Source organism: Argentina silus (assembly GCF_951799395.1).
Source record: "Argentina silus genome assembly, chromosome: 18".
In the NCBI taxonomy this organism is placed as follows: domain Eukaryota; kingdom Metazoa; phylum Chordata; class Actinopteri; order Argentiniformes; family Argentinidae; genus Argentina; species Argentina silus.
The window spans coordinates 13,156,811-13,177,512 of NC_139672.1; the positions used below are offsets into that span (position 1 = coordinate 13,156,811).

Consider the following 20,702-nt stretch of genomic DNA (forward strand, 5'->3'; position numbering starts at 1 on the left):
ACATCCACTTTTACTGTTGTTCTATTGTGTAACTTATTGTTTGTTATCTTTAAATATGTGTTTTTTAGTTTTGTCTATTTTACGGTCTATATCATTTCATTGTTGGCAACTACAACTGAAGTTCCCTTCCAGGAAAAATAAAGTGATCCTATTAATAACAGAATAATTCTATATAATGATGACAAGTTGACAAGGTTTTATAGTTATTATTTACAGTAATTTATTGTTCAAAATGTACACATCTTATCATCTATACTATTGTAATATCATTTACATCAACACTATTTAAAATTCTAATACTACTAATACTAATACTATCAAATACTAGGCAAAGTTGCAGTGAGTTGGTCCTACATTTGTATTGAGCATACACCTCCCCAGGTATATTAGAACTCTGCCACTCTGCACCTCCTACATGATGTCATAACATAGTGATATTAGAATTTACAATGTTTGGTGGTTTCCAAGGGAAATGCATGTTTTGAAATCAAAAACAGGGATAGAATTATGACATCTCTGCAATGACACTAGATTGAAAGTAAACAAAACTACTAGTGGCTGTGATGTCATAATATAGCATTTACCAAATAGAATGTTTGATCATATGGTTTCCAAGGTAATGCATGTTCTGAAATTGATAAGTGGAGCACAAAGAATCATTTGAAATCGAACATAGATTTCGCTAAAAGATTCACTCATACAACAATGGCAAATCTACACAGGCGAGAGAGATATCACTTGACTATAGACCTCAACCATGATTCTGACAGGGATGATGCAGGTATTTTTCAATATAAGCTGGTATAGTTTCTCTCCTGTTCAGGAAAATTGTCAATCTTTGAAGTGTTTGCTTGATTAACGAGTCACTGTCTTGTCAATCCAGCTGGTGTCCAGAGACAGCAGAGGCTTGTTAAGATGCTTGTGTCTAACCTGAGGAAGTGTCCTCTAACTGTTGGCAACCTCAAGGCCCTAGCTCAGAGTATTCCTCCTCTTCACCGCCGTCTCACTGGAGACCTGGACCAGTTTGACTGGATACGTGACAGTGGATGGCTTCAAGTGCAACGGCTTGATCGAGCCACACCATCAAACCACGCCCCATTTGCCTTGGTGGAGAACATGGTGCCACGCCCTCAGCGAGTTCCACCACCTGCGAGGCCCTCAGCGGTGGCTGCTGCTGAGGCACAGGGGAGGTCCCGACCTCCTGGCTCCACTCTGATGACTCCAGTCCACCCTGAGACGATGGTCCTGGCAGCCCTGGAGGCAGACCCCAAGAACGAGTGCATCCCTCAGGAGTTCAGTGGCAGCCAGTTTGTGAGGGTCATCTCCCCTGTATGGACCTCTTCAGGACAGGAGGTAGAAGGCAGATGGAGAGTGTCCGACTACAGTCCAGAGAGCCGGCTGATGCTCTCTGTGTTGTGTAAGATCACCATCAACAGAGAGGCCCAGGGCAGTGAGGAGACAGGGGAGTCTGGGAGGCCCCAGGGCCAGGGGAAAAGGAAGGCCTGTGATGAGAGTAGCACCTCAGAGTACAGCCCTCCTTCATCCAAGAGGCTGATGAGAATATGAAGTAGTATTTGATAGTATTAGTATTAGTAGTATTAGAATTTTAAATAGTATTGATGTAAATGATATTACAATAGTATAGATGATAAGATGTGTAAGTTTTGAACAATAAATTACTGTAAATAATAACTATAAAACTTTGTCAACTTGTCATCATTATATCGAATTATTCTATTATTAATAGAATCACTTTATTTTTCCTGGAAGGGAACTTCAGTTGTAGTTGCCAACATTGAAATGATATAGACAGTAAAATATACACAACAAAAAAACACATATTTAAAGATAACAAACAATAAGTTACACAATAGAACAACATTAAAAGTGGATGTGAGGTTATAGTCACGATTTTAAATCAGAGGACCCCACATGGGGTCCCGATCCCGAGTTTGGGAACTCTCTAGCTTCTTTCCAGCCACCAAGCTCGTTTGCTAAAAAAAAAAGTTTCCGGAATAACAAAAAAATAATATAAGGATGAAGGATAAATGATGCTACTTTATGTGTTGTATTGAGGTGGCTGAAGTAACATTCACACTCATCTGACTACGGGCACGCACGACGAGAAGCAACTCACATGATGTATGATGTATTTAGTACACTAACAAATGATCGATAGAAAGAAGAAACATCTAAATGATGTCAATAATCCCAAAGCAGCCATAAACACTTCTCTTCGCCTTGTGTTCGCCCCGCCTAGCGGTGTTGCGCCACACGGGCTCGCCAAACCCCGTTCTCCCAAAGCAAACATCTTCGTCGTCCAGCTCCGTCTGCTTGAACGATGATGATTGACAAATAATGGCGTCGCGTTCATCCTGAGTTTACTTTCGCGAAACATTTGTCCAAAGAAATACAGTTACACGAAGGAATCCAACACTTACTGCAACAACATATCAGAGAAACATTCAAACGAAGGACGGCAGTTATTCAAAGGAAAAGGACTAAGATACGCTGGCTAACTAGCGAGCTAACGTTCTCAAGTTGTGGAGGTGGCATTCTTGCGGAGGCACAGGCTAGCTAACAAAGGTCTACCATTTCGTGACGATGTGGATACTTTACAAGCGCTTGGGGTGACATTTCTCGCTGTCTTGGGATGATAAGCAATGAAAAGGGTCAACTGAAAACCGAGTGTCCGCCATAGCGTTGCAGAAGAACAGTTTGTGGAGCGGAAAGTCCAATTCAACAGCTTACTTAGGCAGCTAACGCTAGCTGCTAGTTGAGTTATAGTTAGCCAGCTACTAGCATTGTAGCTCGCTACCCCTTTTGTTATTGTTGTAGCTACAGTTAGCTAAGTAGCTAACTACATAGCCAGCTGTATATCGGAACGTCTGTTACATGCGTGTCAGCCAGCTGTAAGTCACATCGATATTTTGGTCAGGAATGTCCCTTTAGTTGCCACCGGTAGTGACTAGTGTGCTATATCTTGTGGAACTTCTAGCAGACCAAGGTGGTCAATCACAGCGTGCTAGCCAGTGGTCGTTAGCAAGCTAGCAGCCTTGCTAACCGGACAGTTTGGCAACACACCAGATTTGCTTTGCGAGACTCTCCGACCCAGCGCAAGTGGATCGCAAGCAGTTTGCTAGCTGGCTGATATTGGTTTGGTGTCAGCGAGACCTTTTCTCTGAAATGACGACCGGCAGGAATAACCGGGTGATGATGGAGGGAGTGGGTGCAAGAGTGATCCGTGGACCCGATTGGAAATGGGGGAAACAGGACGGAGGAGAGGGACATGTTGGCACCGTCAGGAGTTTTGAAAGTCCAGAAGAAGTGGTGGTAGTCTGGGATAACGGGACTGCTGCCAACTACCGATGCTCCGGTGCATACGACGTGAGGATATTTGACAGCGCTCCAACAGGTAACTCATCCCTACACCTCGGGCTCGTATTCGGTTCTGTGATGAATGCAATCGAGAGCAATACTATGCCGTTTATTTGCTTGGGTGTTGTTGATCGTCATGTTGTTTAAAGCATCACAAGTCTATGGTGTAAACCAAACGTCCTCGAGTTTGAATAGATACGGTCGTGAAAGACACTTTCTTATGATGACTGACGGATAGATGATTCACTTACTTAGTCAGATGTATTTGTTGTAAGTCTCTTTGGATAAAGGCGTCTGCTAAATGCCATAAATGTAAATGTCTATCATAGCATCGATCCACACGCCATGACCATTAGACATTGGAATAAGGAGTCAGTGACAACTGTGGAAAACTCAGTACCAGGTATTTTGTGTGTTAAGGAAGCATGGCAAAAATAAAGGGGTCACAAAGGGTGCTGTTAGACAATTATCCCTATGTGACATTATTCTCGAGAGAAACAATGTGATGGATAGTTGCTGACTGATGAAGAGCAGAAGAGGGTCCTTGCATTGCCTCCTCATGCTCACAACTTGAAAGACGACAAAATGGACACACCTTACATTCTCACATCACATTTTTTTTATGACATGTCTGTAACCCATTTCATCACCAATGGTCCCGGCTAGAAGACCATTCAGACCACCAAGACCGTTTCTTACACATAACTGCTAACCTGTCCCCCTCCCCCGGCTGCGCTACCTCTCAGGTATAAAGCACGACGGCACCATGTGTGACACCTGCCGCCAGCAGCCTATCATCGGGATCCGCTGGAAGTGCGCCGAATGCACCAACTACGACCTCTGCACCACCTGTTACCACGGAGACAAGCATCACCTGCGACACCGCTTCTATAGGATCACCACCCCCGGTAGCGAGAGGTCAGTACCGTGCCGCCGAGGGCTGTCTCGCTGCCACTCAGCCCTCGGTTCCAGCCAATCTCCTGCCTTCACTTGTGACTCGTAATAGCACCAGCCATTGCCTTACCTTTTTGCACCTCACCTAACTGCAAAGACGTTTACAACTGCACCTCGCCTGTTTACAATCCTGCTTATGTTGTATGTTGTATGTTGTATGTGTATGTTATGTGTGATGTCTCTATGTCTGTAAGCTACTTGGAACCTGAATTTCCCCTAGGGATAAATAAAGTTTCTATCTATCTATCAGTGTGTAGGCACAGAGGTATATCCATCGTGGTCCAGTTGGTAGACCACGGCGCTAACAACGCTTAGGTTGTGGGTTTGATTCACGCTGCGACCATATATACTAAAATGTACGCACTCACTGCAATGTAAGTCGCCGTTAAGGATGTATGTGAAAGAAAGAAAGATAAAGAAGTAAAGGCTGTTTTGTTTTTGTCTCCTGCTGTGACCTAACCTGTGTTGGCGGATCAAGTGAAGTGAGCACAGGCATGGAAAAGGGTCACCGCCGTGTGAGAACGACGCATGCTGCTGTTACAGGTGGCGGCATGCATCGGTTCATCTTTCTGACAGCTTGTATATAAATACAGCAGTAGACTGCGCTTGGTTAGTTTTTTTCCAAACCTCTGCATGTCTTGGGCGTAACGAACCCTTGCAAGTGAGTGACGTGAGGAGAAGCCAGTCCTTTTGGCGAGTACCCGTCAGACATGTATCTCTTTATTCAATGTGTGCGCAAGCATTTCCACTCACAGAGACTAGCTGTGAAACTGTTGACTTATCAAACTGGACAGCCAGACAGCAGCCTTTTCACTCTCTAGTCTCCTCCTATACCCTGGTAAAGTGGAACATCACTGGAGACTCTGGTGACCTGAGTCGACTGCGTATCCGACTTCATGACTCCATGGGTTTAGCCCTCGTAAGGTCCGTCCACCATGGCCCCCCCCCCATGATCCCTCGTCCGCTCAGCCCCACCTTGGAGAAAATCTAACGGTGGTTCTAATGAGTTGCTAATGCCAGCTTCTATTAAATTCTCTTGTCGGCCTGTTGTATCGCGGGAGCCTCCCGTTGAACGCCTCTGGGGCACACTTTCTGTTGTTCTCCGCCTGACATTTGAGAGGCTGCGTGTGTGTCTGAGCTCAGCCTCCCAGGCAGACACAACATGTGGCCGCTGCTCCTGGCTCTCTGTTGCCAGGCGACCGCTCAGCCTCTATTTCAATAGCCACGGTGTTGTCTGGGCCCCAGCCCCACGGTTGGCCCTGTGTTTTTATTTGTTTATCTAGATGGAGCGAAAGAGCAGCCGTCACACACACAACAGGTAAACAGCACTATTCCACAGTTTTGAAGGAATAAGCCTGGAGGCGAACCAATAATAGGTTTGTTGAGCAGCTGCTTCGCTTTAACGCATCAAGTGTAAATGACGCAAACAGGACATGTTGCGTCATTACGGTGGCGGTATTTTCCATCCAGCACTCCATCCAACACCCCCCCCCCCCTTTGTGAAGTGCAGGGGACAAACGCATGGCGCAACAGCTGGCAGCCTTTCAACCAAGTGTGACTCCCGTTCCCTTGAGACAGTTATTGCCTGACAGCACACAAAGGGGGTGTGGGGCGGGGGGGGGGGGGGGGGGGGCAGGGGGGGTCTTGTTCTGCCACATTAGATTCTTTCACTGGCTGTTGGAGGGGGGGAGTGTCTGAAGACTGCAGTCTGTTTGTATTGGTTCCACTGTCCAGCTGCTGTGTCTGCTACCCTCAGTGACTCAACTGTGGTTAGGTGGTTAGGTGGTTAGGTGGTTAGAGGCCAGCCCTGCCAAGTTATTTATTAGGTGGTCGGTGGCTCCTCGACGAGGACTTGTTAGTGGAGTCTTGAGATTTCGAGAGCCGTACACGTACACACGCTTCTGCACAGGCTCACGGTCGGGTTAGCCGAGGATCTGTCTGCTGAATGTTTTCAACTTTTCCATTCTGTTTCGTGCTGTTTCTTTATTTATTATTCAATCCTGCTAGACAACGTCTGCCTTTTGAGAATGAACCAGACAGGCGTAGACAGACAGACTCACAGACAGGTAGTTGGATGGAGAATTGCATGTTTGCCAGCGACTGGGATATCAGGAAATCACACAAAACAATGGCAAAAAGATGCTCTTAATGCTGATTTGGCAAAAGTCAATATCTCAATAATGACCTGGAATGTTTAGAGCGACATTCATTTATTTTATGTTTTGCGAAATGAGAATTTGTATTATTGTTCAGTGCCCTGCATATTGATATCACTGATTTGCTGTTCAATCTAACTTGTTGTGACACAGTGTGGTCATCTCTTGTTATTCTCGGTTATATTTCATTTATGAAGACATACACAAATTCACTGTGAGAAGCATTCTTAAAACATACTTTTAGAATACCCCCTGCACTTTCTGGTTGCCAACCACTGTCATTTCCAGTAATGGTTTATCCCAGCCCCAGACGAACTTCATGTGGTAAATTTCGCTCTATTCATTAGAGTAAACAAACATGCGCCATGCAGTACCCAAGCTGCTTGTGACAAAAGTTAGCTCGAACGTCTGACTCTTGAAATTCATAGATACAAGCTAACCATGTTAAAGAGTAACATCGTTTTAATTAGCAACCGTGCTAATTGACTGCAGTCCAAAGAGCTAACGTTACTTTGCTAAATTTAGCCATTTCAGTAGGCACTCCAGGAACAGCAAACACCAATAAACAAGTTTATTCATTCATAATAATTTATATAATTTGCTTTGGGAAAAAACAAACGATTACACTGATTTTCTATCATTTCGGAATGCGAGGCTGACACACATCTTCCGTGCATTATCGGGGGAATATGCGCCGATACAGATATTTCTGTAAAAGGCCAATTGTTTTTCACCGATTAATGTGGGTGCTCCGATGTATCTGTTGGGCTGTAATTGTAAACTGTCTACAGACACTGTAGATGGCTTCAGGGTAGGCTACCCCAAGTGAGGGGCTGCAGGGTTAGTGTAATAATCTAGTGCCATGGTGCCAAAATGAAATGCATATGTCGGTAGAGCTCTGATGATCAGACTGGGACATCTGGCACCTCGACAGTGCTTACTGTTGTGGGTAATGCACCAGTCTGTTTTCATAGCTTGCTAAGTATGGTTTTCTCTTCCCAGTTCCCTGTGATCAAAACCGGGAGATTTCAGTTAGCTCTGACAAATGCTGTTTGTTCATGTAGCCTCTTGAAATATTGCATCTAGAAGCCAAAGTTGCTGAGCTTTGTATGGGTCCAAAAGGGCATTAATAACAGAACACGTTTGGGCATGTTCATGTAGAAGTGTGTGCATGGAACCTCTCCACATGAATGAGCCTGCAGTTATGAGTGTCCTTATTCACAACCACCCAAATCTTTTAATGTTCACATCCGTCCAACCAGAAGAACCTCTCCAGAAAGAAACTCATATTTGTTTGTGTTTTAATTTGGACAGAGTCCTTTTGGAGTCTCGCCGCAAGTCCAAGAAGATCACAGCCAGAGGGATCTTCACCGGTGGTCGGGTGGTGAGAGGGGTGGACTGGCAGTGGGAGGACCAGGACGGAGGCAATGGAAGGAGAGGAAAGGTAGGTACCACAAGGCTGCCTTGAGCTCTAGGCTAGAAACAAGACACATCAGCCCTGCTTTACGTGTGTTCTCTATAGATGATCGACAGACGCTCAAACTGTCAACTGCTACTCTGTTCACATGAGACAGTTGGCGAGAGTTATGGTAAGGTTTGGGTTAAAGGTGAGGGTTCTGCTTAGTGGATAGCATCACTGAACCATTTGTTGATCATTAGTTAAACATCTATCCATGAACCCTCTCTTGGTGACTATTTAGATAAAGTGTTCCCAACATAACTGGAGAGGTGCGGGTGAAGGGGTTAAACATGCGCCCGCAGGCATGATTTGTCGGGATATACTAGTAACTTGTATAGGAGCGCTGGATGAAAAAGGTCAGTAGAGAACCTATTCTCTATCGAGAAAACCATCACTTCCGTCCCACCCGGTCCACTGCAGCTCTCTAATATTTGTGAACAGACAGACTTCCTCTCTGCAGGTCATTTAGTTTTCAGAGCGCCAGTAGAGAAGGATGTATCTCAGGAGGTTGCATTTGTTTAACGTTCACCATTTAGATTTATACGGGAACAATGCCATAAAGCTCTAGTCCGGTCCAGGCACCAGATATTCAATTTAAGTGTCCCTGCAGGCAATTTAAGGGTTCATTTTGCTGTGTTATTTAATGGCATATCTCATTATTGTTTTATGATGCTGTAAGCAATATGCTCCCCAGCAAACTGCTATTAGATGTCCTGTAGCCTAGAGTTGCCGTTAGCTTAGCAACGGATATAACTTACCAAGGCCGTACTCTGGGCCTGCAAAGAATCCCATTCAGATGTAAGTGTCAAGTAAATCAAGAAGAGTCACAGCTGTTAATTAAAGAGCGAATTTACTGTAATACTTCCCCACTCGTCTCTGCTTGTGGACATCAAAATGTCTTTTCTACGGAGGATTTCCATCATCAGTTTTCTACATATTTTGAAATGACAACACTTTTTTTTTTTTATATACGTATGCCCCCTATTTCACGGCACTAAAAGTAATGGTACAGATTCATTTAATGTTGAAATTAAGCACTCATGTTTAGTATTTGGTCGACAATCCGTTGCATTTTATAACTGCCTGAAGTCTGCGACCATTGACCCCACCAGGTGCTGGGTATCTTCTCTGGTGATGCTCTGCCAGGCCTGGACTGCAGCCATCTTTAGTTGTTGTTTGTTTTGAGGTATTTTGCCTCCAATCTTATCAGAAAATGAAATATATGTTCACTTGGATTTAAATCAGAAGATTGTCAAGAACTTTTTGGCCCTGAAAAACTCCCTAGTTGCTATGGCAGTATGTCTTGGGTCATTGTCTTACTGTATGATGAAGCACCATCCGATGATTATCAAGGCATTTGCTTGTACTACAGCAGACAAAATGTTTCTGTACCCTTCTTCATCAATTAAGTCAAGTTAGCCTTTACCAGCCTGTTTGCGTTTTGCTGCTGCTGTTTTTTTTTTCTTTTTTAATGATATTCCAAACTGTTGATTTTGGCAAGCCTAAGGTTTTGGCTGTGTTTCAAATTTTTCAGCCTAACGATGGCTTCCTTGACTTTCATTGACACCTCTTTGATCCTCTTGTTGACAGACACCAACAGCCGACTCCAAAGGCAAATGCGAAGCCTAGAGTCAATACTAGACATTGACAGCTCTCTTATGCTGCACAAATGATGTGACGGAACACACCTGACTAACCAGAAACACCTATCAAGCCACTTTTGGTGCCCTGAAATAGGGGGAATATGTATAAAAACTGTTGTCATTTCTAAACGGTGAAACCAACGTGTACGCAAATACCATCAAATATAAGGTGAAAACCTCTACTTTAACCTCATAGTAATTGTTTGATTTGAAATCCAAACTTTTGGAGTATGGAGCCGAAACATTCTCGGAAGAAAACATTCTTCACTGTCTCATTACTTACATACAGGGCAAGGCTGTACGTAGCGATATACATCCTAAAACAAAATATCAGTCGATTGCGCTTTGGCCAAAAGACATTCCCAGTTAGCGATGATCGGGCTATAATTCCATCCCCTCATTTAATCTGTCCTTTATTTGACTGTCTCCATCCTCCGCTTCCTCCTCTACAGGTGACGGAGATCCAGGACTGGAGTGCAGCCAGTCCTCACAGCGCTGCCTACGTCCTGTGGGACAATGGGGCCAAGAACCTTTACAGAGTGGGCTTCGAGGGGATGGTGAGCACACACACACACACACACACACACATACATACACACACACACACATACATACACACACACACACATACACACACACACATGCACACACACACACACACACACACACACACATACACACACACATACAAAAGATCAGCTGTCAGGTGGTCTTTGTGTTTGACCACAGAGCCAGGGCCTTTCTTGTGCTGCCAGGTCTTTGTGTGAGCAGCGCAGGCAGCATGTGCACGGCCCCATTGTGCCGGCAGCTGGAAGAGGAGGGGATCTACATGATAAAAGCAATCTGTTCCCCTCCGCCTTTATGAGGAAGAGAGTGAACATGGAGGTCAGCTCGTGGGGGGGGTGGGGGGGGTGGGGGGTGTTTGGGTGGGGATTGGTCTTGGGGCTCCACACGAGCCACAAATGACTGGCCGCTTGCCGATTGGCAGAGACCACTGCTGCTTTTTTATGAACGAGGGCCAATCAGCGCGCCGGGTTGTGTAACAGACTTGTCCTTTGTTATTCTAATGGTTCTAGTAGATTTTAGGGTAGGTAGACGGCATCTGCTTCTGGATTAACCAGTCATGGATTAAGTACCCCCCCCCCCCAAAAAAAAAAAAAAAACATTTTTTTATCTTTTTAATTATTAAAGACTGAGTCATCACAAATGATATGAGGCTGTTGGAGGTCGAGAATGGAATGCTGAATGGTGTCATCCACTGGTATCACCCGTCCTCCCATTTGTGCCACCATCACCAGCCTCCCCTGATACAGTCTCCGAACAATGGAATGTGCCAATGTCCTTACCCGCCCTTTAGGGTAATGCTATTGTATTGTTGCTACCCCCCCCCCCCCTCCCCATCAACAAAAATGATGTAAATGATAACTCGTCTCTCTTTCTCTCCTCCTCCCCCCGTCTTCAGTCGGACCTGAAATGCGTCCAGGATGCCAAGGGAGGCTCTTTCTACAGAGACCACTGTCCCGTGCTCGGTGAGTAGGCATCCGCCCGTGCCACGCCACTGATCATTATATTGCACCAATTTCTTCCTCCCAGTGTTCTGGTGCATTGAATTCCAAGGGCATCTAAGAGCACGTCCCCCCCACCCCCCCCTGCTGTTTTATTACCGCCAGCGTCCACTAGATGGCGCCACCACACAGACTCGGGGCTGCCAGGAGAAGACGGGTGCAGTCACGGGTCACGCTGGCATGGCACACAGCATTCCCACAATTCCATTCTCCCCTTGGCTTGGCTAGGGAAGGGATTGTCTCCAATATTTTCCTGGCCAATGATACCTGGGTTTTGGCATCAGATTCAGCACTGCAGCATGGTCTGCCCCCCCCACCCCCCCATCCATACTGTTTGACAACAGTAGCCACACACCATTACCATGCATACGTGTATATATCTCTTAGAAAATTGACATAAAATGAAACATTGTTAGCGCTTTACATTACAGCTCGGAATAAGTAGGGAATAGCACAGTAATAACAATACAAGTAGGGAATAGCACAGTAATAACAATACAAGTAGGGAATAGCACAGTAATAACAATACAAGTAGGGAATAGCACAGTAATAACTATGAAGGAACACATATGGAATTATATATATACTGAAATGTACGCACTCACTGCAACGTAAGTCGCTTTGGATAAAAGCGTCAGCTAAATGGCATGTATATATATAACTGGGGACGTGAACAATGACCTTGTCCCCGACACGACTAATAATCTAATAATTATTGTGTACCTGCTGGGAGGTGAGGTGACTGGTGCTATCTTGGTAAAAAAAAACAAAAAAACAACAGGCTTCAGTCACTTTACCATCTTTATTATTAACATTTTAAAAGAGAAAGAAAGCCAACCTCTCCCTCAGTCTTCCAGCCCAGTGCTCCGTGTGAGCGAGCCCCCCAGCCCCTCTCTCTCTCGTGCTCTCTCACAGCCGAGGAGAAACACAGCGCTTGGATTTCACCTTCTCCTCTTCACCTACCAGGTCAAAGTAGCGCCACACAAGGCTTAGACCAGGCCTGTATAAGACCAGGCCTGTGTAAGACCAGGCCTGTATAAGACCAGGCCTGTATAAGACCAGGCCTGTATAAGACCAGGCCTGTGTAAGACCAGGCCTGTATAAGACCAGGCCTGTATAAGACCAGGCCTGTGTAAGACCAGGCCTGTGTAATAAAACATTTGTAGAAGATTTTCGAGTCTGTATTTTTCCTCAACGATTAGGAGTCCAGGTATGTGTACTCGAGTACATGTTCACACCCCTAGTAAGTTCCATAGTTATGACCAATAGTTACTGATAGTTACCTGTAACAAGAACGATAATTACCTTGTTATTACAAAGTAACTGGACTGTAGTTTCAAATTAATTATTTGATCAGACTTTTTATCAGACTAAATGCTTTATTACCTGTTTCCATTTAAATCTACCCGTGGATCCCATCTTAAAGGGTTGGGGTTAAAGGGTTCATTTCCCTCTTACCTGGAGTGTTGGAGGCGTATCCAGACACATTGTTCAGACTGGCCGCAAGCAGAAGCTCAGTGGACAGGGCTTAACACATCGCTCTGTTTGACGACTTAAAAACGTCTCCATGAGGAATTCTAGAGTCATATCATTTTAGTGGCCTATACGTATGTATGTCAAGATGAAAACACTAGTTATTTCCATTATTACAAGTATAAAAAAATAAGTCTGGGAAGACTCTGAGGCACTCTGTTTGGAATTGGAAACGTATGTACCGTACGTACGGCATTCATGAGAAACCATGATATCACACTTGTTGTTGGGGTGCGATGGAGTTGGCTACATTAGCTACAAATATTCATTCATTAACATAGCATAATATTCAAAACAGGTTCGTGACCTTTACAATCCTGACATTAGAGCTAGCTACTTTCAACTGAAGCTAATGGTCGCTTGTCGCTAATATACTTTAACAATGTTTCACATAACAGCTGCAGTATCTCTACTTAACGTAGCAATACTCTGTCTTTTAACTTTGAAAATAGTCCTTGGTGACCATTAAACAGTACTTTTTATATCACATTATATATATATATATATATATATATATATATATATATATATATATATATATATTCAGTGAGTTGACTCTTCTATTGAAAGAAACAATTACACATGAGCCCCTGACAGGAAGCGACCTCCCAGTGAAGGGCAGAGTACTTTTACATAACTGCATGTAAATCATTCATACAAACTTAATCATTCAGACCCTTTGGGTAGCTTGTCACTGTGTTATATTCAGTGGATGCATGCGTCCCCATACTGCTTTAAGTAGCCCCTATATATTACCACTGACTTAGTAACCATGGTCTTAGTTGTGAGGTTAAGACGGTGTACAAGGCTACACCAAAATGGAAACGGGGTAATATAGCATTTTCCAGCTCTGATACCACCTACTTTCTCTCTTCAAGCATGTTTAACGCAAAAATAATTCCATGGAAACTGCACTCCAACTTATCGTGTGATAAGAAGGTAATTGTTATTACCTGCTTATTCCCACCTGTAATGCGTCACGCTGCTGAAATGTTTTCCGGAAATTATCGGCAATTCTGCTGAACTAATTATTTGCAAGGCGACATGCGCAGCTCGAGCCATCCAGGCAGCTTTAGCTTTGAAAGCCGCGACCACGGCTTGAGCAGGCAGCGTTCGCCACGCACGGTTCGTTCAGCGAGACGGTGTTCTGTACGGTCGGAGCTGAGTCTGACCCCGGCGGTGCCGCGCAACCAACACCTAACCTGGTCGTCGTCGTCTGCTCACAGGAGAGCAGAACGGCAACAGGAACCCGGGCGGCCTGCAGATCGGAGACCTGGTGAACATCGACCTGGACCTGGAGATCGTCCAGTCCCTGCAGCACGGCCACGGGGGCTGGACCGACGGCATGTTCGAGACCCTCACCACCACCGGCACCGTGTGTGGCATCGACGAGGACCACGACATCGTGGTGCAGTACCCCAGCGGGAACAGGTGAGATCCGCTGTCCCCTCCTGTCCCCTCTACTGTCTCCTCCACTGTCCCATACCCATGTGAAGTGCGTAACAGGTGCACTGCTTGGCTATGTTGTTGGCTGTGTGTAACAATGACTTCAGGTGAAATCCCTTAATGCAAGTTCATGTAACGGGAGTGGGATTTCACTTGAACTCACAATCCATACACACCCAGTACCTGAGCCCACCGTTTTGGCCTACTGAGGCCTGTTTTGGGCTGTTTTTTGTTGTTCCAATATTGTGATATGTTAGTGTGTGTGTGTGTGTGTGACATTTGTTTGAATTTGTGAGTTATGTTTTCTTTTTTGTGCAGTGTGTGTGTATATTTACTTCTGTGTGTTTTATATAAATCATGGCAAACAAAACGATCCTAAGAGGCGTGTGTGTGTGTGTGTGTGTGTGTGTGTGTGTGTGTGTGTGTGTGTGTGTGTGTGTGTGTGTGTGTGTGTGTGTGTGTGTGTCCGTTGTAGGTGGACGTTCAACCCGGCGGTGCTGACCAAGGCCAACGTGGTGCGTAGCGGCGATGTGGCGGCGGGGGCGGAGGGCGGTACCTCCCAGTTCCTGGTAGGAGACCTGGTCCAGATCTGCTACGACATCGACCGCATAAAGCTGCTACAGAGGGGCCACGGGGAGTGGGCCGAGGCCATGCTGCCTGTAAGAGACACACACACACACACACACACTTACACTTACACTTTCAGATTGGGTTCACCATTTAGAAAGTCCAACTGTACTGCAGCCATCTTCAGTTGTTGTTTGTTTTGAGCTCGTTTTGCCTTAAGTTCCCTCTTCAGCAAATTATGTTCAAATGATGTTTAAATCCAAGGCTCAATTGGATTTAAATCTGTAGATTGACTTGGCCACTCTGGAACTTTCCACCTTTTGGCCCTGAAAAACTCCCTAGTTGCTATGGCAGTGTGTTTGGGGTCATTGTCTTCACAGGAGAGGTGGTATGCTGTGGAGTCTGGGCACTTTTTTTTCTCCACTTTCTCCACCACTTTACAGTTACCATCACTAGTACATGTTTATCAGTGTCTCATCTGTCCACAAGACCTTTTTCCAGAACTCTGCAGGCTCTTTTAGGTACTTTTTAGCGAACTGTGATTTGGGCGACTCTTGAGTTAAAGCTGAGGATCTCTACTTTTCATAGTAATTGTTTGATTTCAAATTCCAAACTGTTAGAATATAGAGCTAAAAGAAGACAATCATGCTGGAAGTAGCCATTAGAAGATGGGTAAATTGTGGCCATGAAGGGATGCACATGGTCAGCAACAATACTCAAATAGGCTGTGGCATTCAAGCGATGATTGATTGGTATTAACGGACCCAAAGTGTGCCAAGAAAACATTCCCTACACCATTACACCACCTCCACCATGAGAAGGTGTACAGGTGTTCCTAATAAAGTGTTTGGTGAGTGTGTGTATATATATATATATATATGTGTGTGTGTGTGTGTATGCACCTTGAAAGTGTCAGTATCGGTATCTGGGCATACTAGTCTCGGATTTTCCCTGGACCAACTGTGATTTTATTTGTATGAAATAGTGGACCAGTCTATAACCTCATACAACTGTGTAACAGCAGGCTACAATACGCCACCGCCCCTCTCCGCAAACACCCTAACGAGCCCTAACGAGCCCTAAAACTCCCACACTTATTTTGATGGCTAACCAACTTCTGCTGCTCCCTGCCTGCTGCCGCAGGCCCCCGACCGGCCCTTTATCGATGCTCTCCTCCAGGACGGCCTCTCTCTTATCATCACAGAGCCAGGGAGACGGCCCCCTAATGCTTTCCCCCTCACACACAGCTCGGCCTATCGCTTGGAAACCTTTCTGGCGTGGCACTTGAAACCTGGAGGATCCCGGGTTATTGGCTGTATGGATGAGGAATAGCCTGGCTAATAGAAAGCCCCCACCCTCCCCCGCACAGTCCCCCAAAGTGCCCTTTGAATGAATAATAAGGCGCAAGGCTAGATATTCATTTATGATAATCTTTCGCCTCAGTTTTTCTTTTTCCGGGAAAGGGCTGGTCTTTTTGTTTCGGTAGGGCACACACGCACACATACACATACACACACACACATCTGTAACAAGTCTTTGTTTGGTGCAGACCCTGGGCAAGGTGGGCCGCGTGCAGCAGATCTACTCGGACAGCGACCTGAAGGTGGAGGTGTGCGGCACGTCTTGGACGTACAACCCAGCCGCCGTCACTAAGGTGGCCCCCTCTGGCTCAGCGGTCACCAACGCCTCCGGAGGTACGCCCCGTACACACACACACACACACACACCTATTTTACGGACCCTCCGATAATCCCCCTGTTTTCTACTCTCTGTGTGTGTGTGTGTGTGTGTGTGTGTGTGTAGAACGCCTTTCTCAGCTCCTAAAGAAGCTGTTTGAGACTCAGGAGTCGGGCGACATCAACGAGGAGTTGGTGAAAGCAGCAGCCAACGGGGACCTGGCGAAGGTGGAGGACATCCTGAAGAGACCCGACGTGGACGTAAGTGCTCCGTTCAAACCGCCAACGTGACATCACGCCCGCGGTTACCGCAACACAGCCGCACTCGTCAGATGTCATACGCCACACTTAAGAGACGCTAGCAGATCTTGGTGACTATGTCTGTCTATGTCTGCTGTCTTACAGCCACAGAATCCCCCCGTTTATCAAGGCCAATATTTTGAAGCGCAGCCTCTTTCGGTTTGTAGCTTGGCTCTTGTCCCCGCGCCGGGGGCTCGGTGGAACCCCCCCACACACAGACTGCAGGGCACGCCTCAGGGGCCCGTGTTTCACTTTCACGAGTCCCGCTTTACAACTAGAGGCTGAAATGATACTAATTATCCCATTCCATCACTTTGAAGCAGAATTGTGACGTAATTATATTTTGGGGCCATATCAACAGTGGGCTGATGATACACACGTGTGTGTGTGTATATATATATATATATATATATATATATATATACATACACACACACACACACACACACACACACACCTAAAAATTGCTTTAATGTGAGACACGGTGAAACAACGAGATGTGTTTCTATCCTTCCACATTTACTGCAGTCAGTCACACCCAGTCTAGGAGCCTCAGTTCATAGTGCACACTGTTCTGTTATGACTGGAAACAAGACGTTTTTCTCATATGCTCCACAGCAGATTTGATTGAAAGCTAAATCAATTTACTGCAGATCAATGGAGCTTGTAGAATTATGTTAGAACAAAACTGAGCATTGATACCAGTAGCCTCTTTCACCCCCCTTTGGCCTCTCATCAGTATTTGCTGCAGGAGAGGCTAGTCTCCGAGGATAGGCAGTGAAGATACACACACACACACACACGTGCACACACACTCCCACTCAATCCTATAAACATTAAGCTTTCGCCCAGAGGCACCCAGGGCATCAGTGTGCACTGCAGTGCTTGCTGGATTCCTCCTCTGCATGGTGGGGGGGTGTATCTCCCTGTATCGCCCCGGCGGCTGCCCTCACACCCACCAGGACAGCCAGCTACTGCACCCCTCTCTGCTTCTTAAACCACTCCCTCACCTCTTTAAGTATTCTGCAGCTGTGTGTGTGCCTGTGCCTGCGTGCGTGCGTGCGTGCGTGCGTGCGTGTGTGTGTGTGTGTGCCTGTGTGTGTGTGTGTGTGCGTGTGTGTGCGTGCGTGCGCGTATGTGAGTGTCTCAGTGTCAGTGCGGTGAGGGCTGGCCAGGTGCCCTACCGCCTTTCAGTGGAATTATTGCTTCAAGCACGTGGAGCCAGGCCCAGTGAACTGCCCGCCAGGACAAGAGACGTCCAGAGACTCCCAGAGGAGCTGCCCGCATGAATATTTATGTGCCAAAGTAATGCAGTACCGCAGTCGGTGATGAAAAAAACAAACAAAAACAAAAACACGCACAAACCTGTTTTGAAACGTCCAAGGGAACATGCAGTGCGATGACTCTTACCAAAAAAGAAACATAGTTTTGACACACACACACACACACACTGACTGACAGGTTATGTGTTGTGTGTGTGGTTGCAGGTGAACGGACAGTGTGCTGGACACACAGCCATGCAGGCGGCCAGTCAGAACGGTCACGTGGACGTCCTCAAGCTGCTGCTCAAACACAACGTGGACCTGGAGGCCGAGGTGTGTACCGCCGGCCCTGCTCAACACACCGTCCCTCTCCCCGCTCAACACACCGTCCCTCTCCCCGCTCAACACACCGTCCCTCTCCCCGCTCAACACACCGTCCCTCTCCCCGCTCAACACACCGTCCCCTCTCCCCGCTCAACACACCGTCCCCTCTCCCCGCTCAACACACCGTCCCTCTCCCTGCTCAACACACCGTCCCTCTCCCTGCTCAACACACCGTCCCTCTCCCTGCTCAACACACCGTCCCCTCTCCCCGCTCAACACACCGTCCCCTCTCCCCGCTCAACACACCGTCCCCTCTCCCTGCTCAACACACCGTCCCCTCTCCCTGCTCAACACACTTCCCCTCTCCCTGCTCAACACACCGTCCCCTCTCCCCGCTCAACACACCGTCCCCTCTCCCCGCTCAACACACCGTCCCCTCTCCCCGCTCAACACACCGTCCCCTCTCCCCGCTCAACACACCGTCCCCTCTCCCCGCTCAACACACCGTCCCCTCTCCCCGCTCAACACACCGTCCCCTCTCCCCGCTCAACACACCGTCCCCTCTCCCCGCTCAACACACCGTCCCCTCTCCCCGCTCAACACACCGTCCCCTCTCCCCGCTCAACACACCGTCCCCTCTCCCCGCTCAACACACCGTCCCCTCTCCCCGCTCAACACACCGTCCCCTCTCCCCGCTCAACACACCGTCCCCTCTCCCCGCTCAACACACCGTCCCCTCTCCCCGCTCAACACACCGTCCCCTCTCCCCGCTCAACACACCGTCCCCTCTCCCCGCTCAACACACCGTCCCCTCTCCCCGCTCAACACACCGTCCCCTCTCCCCGCTCAACACACCGTCCCCTCTCCCCGCTCAACACACCGTCCCCTCTCCCCGCTCAACACACCGTCCCCTCTCCCCGCTCAACACACCTCCCCTCTCCCTGCTCAACACACCGTCCCCTCTCCCTGCTCAACACACCGTCCCTCTCCCTGCTCAACACACCTCCCCTCTCCCTGCTCAACACACCGTCCCCTCTCCCTGCTCAACACACCGTCCCTCTCCCTGCTCAACACACCTCCCCTCTCCCCGCTCAACACACCGTCCCCTCTCCCTGCTCAACACACCGTCCCCTCTCCCTGCTCAACACGCCGTCCCCTCTCCCTGCTCAACACGCCGTCCCCTCTCCCTGCTCAACACGCCGTCCCTCTCCCTGCTCAACACGCCGTCCCTCTCCCTGCTCAACACACCGTCCCTCTCCCTGCTCAACACACCGTCCCCTCTCCCTGCTCAACACACCGTCCCCTCTCCCTGCTCAACACACCTCCCCTCTCCCTGCTCAACACACCTCCCCTCTCCCTGCTCAACACACCTCCCCTCTCCCCGCTCAACACACCGTCCCTTCTCCCTGCTCAACACACCGTCCCCTCTCCCTGCTCAACACACCTCCCCTCTCCCTGCCTCCCTCCTCTGAACAGTGGACCAATATCTTTTGCACATGCTGGACCAAGGGTTAGAGCGCATTGGGTCAATGTGTGTGTGTGTGTGTGTGTTCCTCAGGATAAGGACGGAGACCGGGCGGTGCACCACGCGGCCTTCGGGGACGAGGGCTCGGTGATCGAGGTGCTGCAGCGCGGCGGGGCCGACCTGAACGCCAGGAACAAGCGCCGGCAGACGCCCCTGCACATCGCCGTCAACAAGGGACACCTCCAGGTGGTCAAGACCCTGCTGGACTTTGGCTGCCACCCCAGCCTTCAGGTAATACTCACGGCTGTAAACGCCAACACACACACACACACATTTAAAAGCTGTACAGCACACACCAACGTTTATTATGTTTTAAAATGTATTTTACACATGGTCCCAATACACTGTAGAACAGATAATAACACACACTTGATACAACCACCTGCTTTGGAACATAATCGCCCGAATCATGCAATTTTGGTTGTTTGATGCAATATCCTCTATACCTGGGGTATATAGGGGGTAGCTGTAATGACGTCAGGGCGATCTCCCCGACTTCACCCAAGTGGCCGACTTGGGTCCCATAGAAATCAGTCCCATTTCAGAGTACCTCAATATAATTTTGTTTACTGTAATGTTACAGGACTCCAATACCGCGGCGAAAGTGCCTTTCCTACCTGGCCACAGTGCGGGCCGCGCCTGTCGTAGCGTAGCGCTAGATTCCTCTTGTAAAACACCACGGATTCCAGTTGTAAAAGCCTCAGTATCGGGGGGGGGGGGGGGGGGGGGGGGGGGGGGGGGGTAGAAAGGTGACGTTTAACATGATTGTTCTGCCGAGATTGGGCTTGTTTCAGCACAAGCCCAATGGGCATGAACGTACACATTCGATGTTTTCCGTGTCCCTGGGATGAAACGTCGTCGCGCCCGTACGCAGCAGCGCATCACACGGACGAGAGGGGTGACAAACGCCCCCG

The 20,702-nt window shown here is 47.7% G+C and overlaps 1 protein-coding gene across 2 annotated transcripts in view; it reads left to right on the forward strand.

Moving 5' to 3' along the window:
* The first annotated feature begins 2,359 nt into the window (after positions 1-2,359).
* mib1 (MIB E3 ubiquitin protein ligase 1) overlaps positions 2,360-20,702 on the forward strand; it is a 58,419-nt gene continuing 40,076 nt past the window's right edge. For both annotated transcript variants that reach the window (XM_083689557.1, XM_083689558.1), the window contains exons 1-11: positions 2,360-3,415; positions 4,125-4,296; positions 7,803-7,932; positions 10,043-10,147; positions 11,053-11,119; positions 13,915-14,119; positions 14,610-14,793; positions 16,251-16,395; positions 16,505-16,638; positions 18,165-18,272; positions 19,822-20,019. In XM_083689557.1, coding sequence (XP_083545683.1) covers positions 3,187-3,415; positions 4,125-4,296; positions 7,803-7,932; positions 10,043-10,147; positions 11,053-11,119; positions 13,915-14,119; positions 14,610-14,793; positions 16,251-16,395; positions 16,505-16,638; positions 18,165-18,272; positions 19,822-20,019 — 1,677 coding nt within the window. In that variant the 5' untranslated portion in view covers positions 2,360-3,186. The remainder of the gene's footprint in view (positions 3,416-4,124; positions 4,297-7,802; positions 7,933-10,042; positions 10,148-11,052; positions 11,120-13,914; positions 14,120-14,609; positions 14,794-16,250; positions 16,396-16,504; positions 16,639-18,164; positions 18,273-19,821; positions 20,020-20,702) is intronic.